Source organism: Neltuma alba, unplaced genomic scaffold (assembly GCF_004799145.2).
Source record: "Neltuma alba isolate B1F8T4 unplaced genomic scaffold, ASM479914v2 tig00013383_pilon, whole genome shotgun sequence".
Taxonomy (NCBI): domain Eukaryota; kingdom Viridiplantae; phylum Streptophyta; class Magnoliopsida; order Fabales; family Fabaceae; genus Neltuma; species Neltuma alba.
The window spans coordinates 31,781-39,193 of NW_021637644.1; the positions used below are offsets into that span (position 1 = coordinate 31,781).

Genomic DNA, 7,413 nt, shown 5'->3' on the forward strand with positions numbered 1-7,413 from the left:
ATAAATAAGTTTCAGCATCTGAGGCCGAGTGGTTTGGATGAAATAATGACAGAATAATGAGGGAGGAGTGAGAGAAAAATAAAAATATGACAATTCCAACTATCCTAAGCACAATTTTCACATGAGTAAGTTACCTCAAATCAACTTAATGTTAAGTGCGTTTAAATCCAGTTTTTTGTCTCAAAGTCTGATGGCCCATAAACTTTTCCAAACAGCCTTTAACTTTTTAAATCGGCTTACCATGAAAACAAGTTACTTCTGGGTCCTCAACCGCTGACCCAAACAGAGTGAAAATGAATTAGGATCTTACATTTAAAACCAAATTGAAAATCAAACAGGATGTAGTATTTTAATCAGTTGACAAGTTGACTTTTTGATCCATAACATTGCATGTGTTGAAGGGGATAATAGTGATCCTCTTGTTTGAAAATTTTTGCTCTAACTCTCTAACCTATCCTATTCTGGAGATGGGAATGAAAAGAAAAGTTGAGCAAGTTTGAGATATTTACGGAACTGTATGAAGCCACAAGTTTTGTCGTTTCCACGTATCGTTGCGTTCTTCCTTGCAACACCCACCACCACACACATCTCAACCTCATTTTCCTGAATCCTCATCTTTTTATCTTCATCCACACCTCTCCCTCCGAAATATATCCGCTTATTCTCCTAATTCTCATAAGCTTTTCTCACTCAAAATCATCATGGAGGTTTGGTTCGTCGTCCTCGTCTCTATCTCTCTCTGCCTTCTTCTCAGAGCTTTCTTCAACCTTCTCCTTCCTTCCCCCTCCCCTCCCCTCCCTCCTGGTCCTCTTCGTATCCCTTTCATCGGTTCCTTCGTTTTTCTGGGAAAATCATTCTCAGAACTCGAACCCATTCTTCGAAGTCTTCACGCCAAGTATGGCTCCATGGTCACTCTGCCTATTGGTTCTAGTCCTGCTGTATTCATTGCTGATCGATCTCTCGCCCACCAAGCCCTCGTTCAAAAGGGCGCCGTCTTCTCCGACCGCCCCAAGGCCCTTCCCGCCGCTAAAATCATCAACAGTAACCAGTATAACATCAGCTCCGCTTTCTATGGCCCAACATGGCGAGTGCTCCGTCGCAACTTCACATCCGAGATTGCTCATCCGACCCGGATCAGGTCCTTCTCGGGTGCGCGTAAATGGGTTTTGGACGTGCTTCTCAGTCGCCTCAGGTCTGTCTCAGAATCAAGCAAACCCATTAAAGTGATTGACCATATCCAGTATGCTATGTTCTGCTTGCTGGTTTTCATGTGCTTCGGTGAGAGGTTAGAAGACAAGCAAATCAAAGATATCGAATATGTTCTGCGTCGTTTGCTTTTGAGCTTCACTAAGATGAATACACTAAATTTCCTGCCAAGAGCAGTGACTCGAATATTTTTCCGCAAACGTTGGGAGGAACTTCTGCAAATGGTCACGGACAGAGAAAATGTGATAATTCCACTGATAAGAGCGAGGAAGAAAGCCAAGGAAGAGAGGTTAAGCAAATCGAACGAGGACAGCAACAACAAGGAAGGTGAAATCACAGTGTGTTATGTGGACACCTTGTTGGATTTGGAGTTTTCTGAGGAGAAGCGAAAGCTTGAGGAATCTGAAATGGTTTCGGCATGTTCAGAGTTTCTTGATGGAGGCACAGATACAACAGCGACAGCTTTACAATGGATTCTGGCAAATTTGGTGAAGTACCCTCATATTCAACAGAGGCTTGTGGATGAAATAAGAGAGGTCATGGGCGAGAGGGACGACCAGGAAGTGAAAGAAGAAGATCTGAGCAAAATGTCATATCTGAAAGCTGTGATCTTGGAGGGACTAAGGCGTCATCCACCTGGGCACTTTGTGCTGCCACACGCAGTTTCAGAAGACGTGGTTTTGAATGATTACTTGGTGCCCAAGAATGGGACTGTGAATTTCATGGTTGCAGAGATGGGATGGGACCCAAAGGTGTGGGAAGATCCAATGGAGTTCAAGCCTGAAAGGTTCTTGAACAGTGAAGGGAAGGGAAGTGAAGCGTTTGATATTACAGGGAAGAAAGAGATAAAGATGATGCCATTTGGGGTAGGAAGAAGGATGTGTCCTGGCTATAATCTGGCAATGCTTCATTTGGAGTATTTTGTGGCCAATCTGATTTGGAATTTCGAGTGGAAGGCTGCAAATGATAATGTTGATTTGTCTGAGGTCCAAGAATTCACGGTCGTAATGAAAAGCCCATTACAGGTTCTTATATCTCCCAGGCTTTAGTTAGATACATGCAAAATCCATTACAAGATGATGGCATCAGTACCTTAAATTCGTGCTTTTTCTTTTTTTACCTAATTAATAAAGGCCATATGTCAGTGTAGTTATATTATCTTTTCTTCCATCAATGTTTTTGTAATGCACGCGAAAATATGAGTTTGTTTTCAATAGGTTTTAGAACAGTCATTTGATTTTGATTTTTTCGTACCTAAGTTCTCTGGTTAATTACTGCGAGCTTGACAGTCTGCCGTTGGATTGAAAGGGATGCGTGCGCGTCAGTTTTGAAGTGTACTCGTTTAGTTTGTGCAAGTTCATAAGCAAAAAATGCTAAATCCTATTATAATTACTATAAGAATTAATTAACTAATTTAAAAAATTTAAAAAAATTACTAAATTATTTTAAAATATTTATATTTATTATTTTTGTTCAAACTAATTTGCTTAACTTACAAATTGATATATAATATAATAATATATAAGTATTTTTGAGACACCGTGTAAACTATATTTAAGAAATCTTAAAATTTAAGGTATCATAGGAATTGAAGGCTAAAAGATACGTTTGTACTATAAGTTTATACCAAATTTTATTTTAGTATCTTAATTTTAAAAAGTATATTTTTAGTTTCTTAATCTTGATGCTGAAAATCTCATTTAACGAAAAAGTTGACTCAACAAATTCAAATAAGCTTTACATGAAAATAATTATATTAAAGAATTAAAATTTAGAGCATGCTTTACTTTGTTAGCATTTACTTACACACCTTTTAAGTTACCGAGTCAACATATATCTTTCGTCAAATTAGATTAACAGTATTAAAATTAAAAAACTAAAAATACACTTTTTTTTAATTTAAATGACTAAACTGAAACTGGAGATAAATACAAAAGGTTAAATGTATATTTTAGCTTAAAATGAAGACATGCATACAAAGATAAACAGCTTGAGAGGATTAGAAGAACATGCTACCTTTACTGAAGCGTGTAGATAGTTTCTTTTCGAACGAAAAAAAAAAAAATCTGTTTTTGTCGTCTTTGTATGGATGCTAACTTTTTTTTTTTTGGAGTGAAAAGAGATATATTAAACAATTATGTACAGAGAATTACAAAAGCCACCATCGAAATCGTCGGGTCAATAGCTCTAAGAAGGTCCCCAGGATGCTGACTTTAATTTGCTTGGCAAGTAGGTAATGCCAGCCCACAATGAGAGGCGCAACGTGGCCACAAGAGTATCCCATCGATTTGGGCATTAAATAAAGGAAAAATTACCGTCAGGTCCACATTAAAAAATTAAGTATAAGTAGGTTCTTTAAATTTCATTCACTATTAATAGATTTTAAAATATTTAATATCTATAAATTTGATTTACATGTAGTTTAACTTATAAAAATTAAAATTTCTCAAAATTAATTAGTATTATATTATATGATGCATCATGAATACCATCATCGTGCCATTTCAATTGTTCTCACCCTTCTTTACCAAGTGCTTAGCTTAATTAGGGGGAGAATTTATTATTGAGATAAGGTCCAATTTTATCCTGAAAATATTCGCTTAAGAGCTACTAACTCTGTTCTTTATTATAATAATTTGTTTAACTTTTAATTTGGTCCTAAATATAAGATCTTAATTCACTTTATCTTTCATATTTATTTATTTTTTCTAAAATAGTCCTTGTAATAGTTACACATGTTAAATATTTCATCAAATGGTAATTCTGGTTGATATACATAATTAGTAAGGATATTTTAGGAAAGACAACATATATTTATAACAAATAACTAACTTAATTAATTTTTTTAATCTTCTTAGATTAGTTAACTAAATCTTATATTAAGAATCAGAGAGCTTGTATATGTATTTGAAAGTTCCTTTGGCAACAGTGTTACTCTGAAAATATAAAAAAATATAGCAACGTTGCCCCCAGTTTGAAGTGTTTATTTTTATTGTTAAATTTCAGTGGCAGTAGTTCCACCTAATCCCTTGTGTTCCCCCCCTCTTCTGATGAACCACCGCGGGTTGTCTCTCACTCTTGAATCTTTTCATACCCACGCCATGCTTCCCTCCTCAGGCTTAGCTATCAATCTCTCTCACCCCTCCACCACTGGCTCTCCCCTCCCCACCGGTAGGCTCGGTTTCTTAAATGAAACCAACATGAAAGGGAAGACGTGGACTATGATGAAAAGAAGAGTTTTGTTTAAGACCTGTGTTTAACACTTGGGCTGCTTAGCAACTAGCCTATGCTGAGAGTACTATAACATGTTGTCCCCGCAACTATTAATCCTGAAAATAGATTTGAAATGGAAAGAATGGAAGTGGAAGGCAGTAACTGTGGTGGTAGGTGGGGGAAGGGGCTGCTTTGAAACGAAAAAATAAAAATAGATTTGAAACAGATCAACCATTCCCTGCATATAAAATCAGTTTGATTTCCTTTCCTTGTTCATTAGATATAGCTGTTCACCGAGCTGATTATTTCCCATATTTCATCCTTTGAGTCTTGGCAGGAAAAGAATTACAAGCATGTTATCATTAGCAGCTAATCCAATGCCTATGGCTCTTTGAAAACCAGTCTCGTAAAAAAATTCTGAGATTACGTATTTGATGATGTTAAAGTTTTGAACTTCTGATAACTCCGCTCTTATTTCTCAATAATGGGCAAAAACATGGAGTTTCAGGATGTTGTGAGTTTCTCACAAAGTAATAGAAGTAGAGAAATTTAATGCCTTCACTCGCGGCCGAAATGGAAGATCCTGATCCTCTACTGTTCATCGTTGGCCATTCCTTCTAAGCAATCAAAAGTGAGAAGGGCGAGAGAGATTAATAGGTAAGCCTGAGGAGGGAAGCATGGTGTGGGTGTGTGAGAAGAATATTAGAGAGGACCGACGGCGGTTCATCAGAAGAGAGGCAAGGAATCGACTAGGGGGAACATAGTAGTGTGCCACCCAAGATATCAGTTAAATTTAACCGTCAAAATTAGCATTTTAAAACTGGATGGATGACGTTGCTATGTTTTTCACACTTTTGAGATAATATTGTTCTTAAAAAAATTTTCAAATGCCCACAACTTCTGAACGAATATTTTCAGGGCAAAATTAAACTTTATTTCTTTATTATTTAGAGGGAGAATACTGTGGGTCCCACGTCGGGTAACCTGCCTTTGAAAAAATGGTTTTGTTTTTCCTTTTAGCTAGAAAAAAAAGGGACTTGTAAGGTTTTGGGTTTTACAACTCTCCATGAACAATACTGCCTTCTAATCATATTTATAAGTTTTAAATTTAAGAAGAGATGTGATCTATTTTATAAATTTCAATTTGAGATTTGTCTTAACATTTAATACTTTTTTTATTTTGCCTTTAATTATTTATTCTCTCTTATCATATTTCTCCACATATTCCCTTTCATTCATTTTCTTATTTATTATAAAAGCATATTAAGAAATAAAATTATATTTTTAACCCATTTATCGCTTTTAATTAATTTTTATCAATGATTCATTATCCATCACTTAATTATTTAAAACTTATAATAAGAACATAAATGAATAGCAAACATGTGAGATTTCGCGGGTTGATGTATTACTCCCTCTCGTGTTTACTTAAAAGTTAAAACATTCATAATAATGGAGACATACAAATTTAAGAAAAGTGTTTTAATATTTTATGGTTTAAATTTAAATTTCTGTCCATTCAACTTCTTTAAAAAATTCGCTTGGAGACTTAGGTTCTTTTGTACTCCTTCGGTCCTAAATATAAGACACCTTTCATAGTGTAATTTACACTATGAAAGGTGTCTTATATTTAGGAGTAGTATGTTAAAAAGTCATCATCCTTAATTGCAGTTAACATCTTTATGTCATGCTATTCTTAGTTTTTATTATTTGTTATTTGTATGAGTTTCTCCCATAACAAAAAAATTATTAAATAGATGAAATATTTTATTTTTATAATTAACATCTTTATGTGATGCCACTTGACTCTTTTTTATTTGTCACTTATATGAGTTTTTCACATACCAAAAAATAAATAAATAAATAAAATATTTCACTTTTATCCCTATTATTGAGATGGATATTAAAAAAAAAAACCACTATCTGAGTTAATTAATTTTTATTATAATCAATAGGAACAAAATTAGATACGAAGCACTAAAAATGTATAAATAACAAATTAAAAGAAACAAAATTTCCTGCTATAATTAATAAATACTCCCTCCGGTCCTATATATGGTTTCATTTTTGGAAATAGGTCTAATCCAAATATAAGCTTTATTTTTGAGTTTGTCTAGATATTTATTACTTTGTCTCATAACCCACAAGGTTATGAGTTCGAATCCCGTTGTCGATGTGAGGACATTGTTGGTGGCGATTTGTAAGTACTTCTGTAAGCGCTTTCTAAATTTGGAGGCTTGGTGAGGTTAAACTTTTTTTTCCTTGGAAAAAAAAACACAAAGGAGTACAACGACAAACAACGTTGTTCTCGTGGTCTTCCCCACTCATTGGACATCAGATTATGTGGACCATGAAATCTGTGCCACGTATTTTTATAATGTCTTAAGATTGTTGATACTCATATTGTCCTAAACTCTGTTTAAATTTATCAATAAATCACAATTTTTAAACAAAAATTTAAATAATGAGAAACAATTTTCTTTTACTTTACATTACGAAACAAAAAAATGAAGGAAAAAAAATGAAAATGTTACCATCTTAAGCTCTCAACTGTACATTTGAATTTTATTTTATTTTTGAAAATCACAATTTCGCATCACGTTACCTTAAAAAACAAAAACAATTTGTACTCACATAATAAGTTTTGTCGTTTTACAGCAATAATAGGCTGCAATGTTGCATGATTAATTCCGTCGCTGGCGTGGCCCTTCGGATTTGAAACCGCACTCTAATCATTTCGAATTTGGGACCCCACTCGAATCATTTTGAGTGCGGATCACAATAATTAGCACTTTATTCTTATCAAATCAGTTTAAAATTTAATATAATAACTAAGATTTAAATTTAAATTTTTTTTTTTTAAAAAATAATTTTTTAATAAGAAGATAATCAAGAAATAAATGCAAATCTTAAATCTAAACTAAGATAATGTAAATTTTAGTACAATGATGAGTATCCTAGTGCTACCGAGGCCATTGTTGCTCTATATTATAT

At 34.1% G+C, this 7,413-nt stretch overlaps 1 protein-coding gene across 1 annotated transcript; it reads left to right on the forward strand.

The window, feature by feature from the left end:
- Positions 1 to 620: 620 nt before the first annotated feature.
- Positions 621 to 2,477, forward strand: LOC114736900 (cytochrome P450 89A2-like). Its single transcript, XM_028924784.1, has one exon. The coding sequence runs from the start codon at positions 702 to 704 to the stop codon at positions 2,253 to 2,255; it is 1,554 nt and encodes a 517-aa protein (XP_028780617.1). The 5' UTR covers positions 621 to 701; the 3' UTR covers positions 2,256 to 2,477.
- Positions 2,478 to 7,413: the final 4,936 nt, after the last annotated feature.

What these genes read in the sequence shown, in the direction of transcription:
- LOC114736900 (XM_028924784.1), top strand. Translation starts at nt 702, where the DNA reads ATGGAGGTTTGGTTCGTCGTCCTCGTCTCTATCTCTCTCTGCCTTCTT.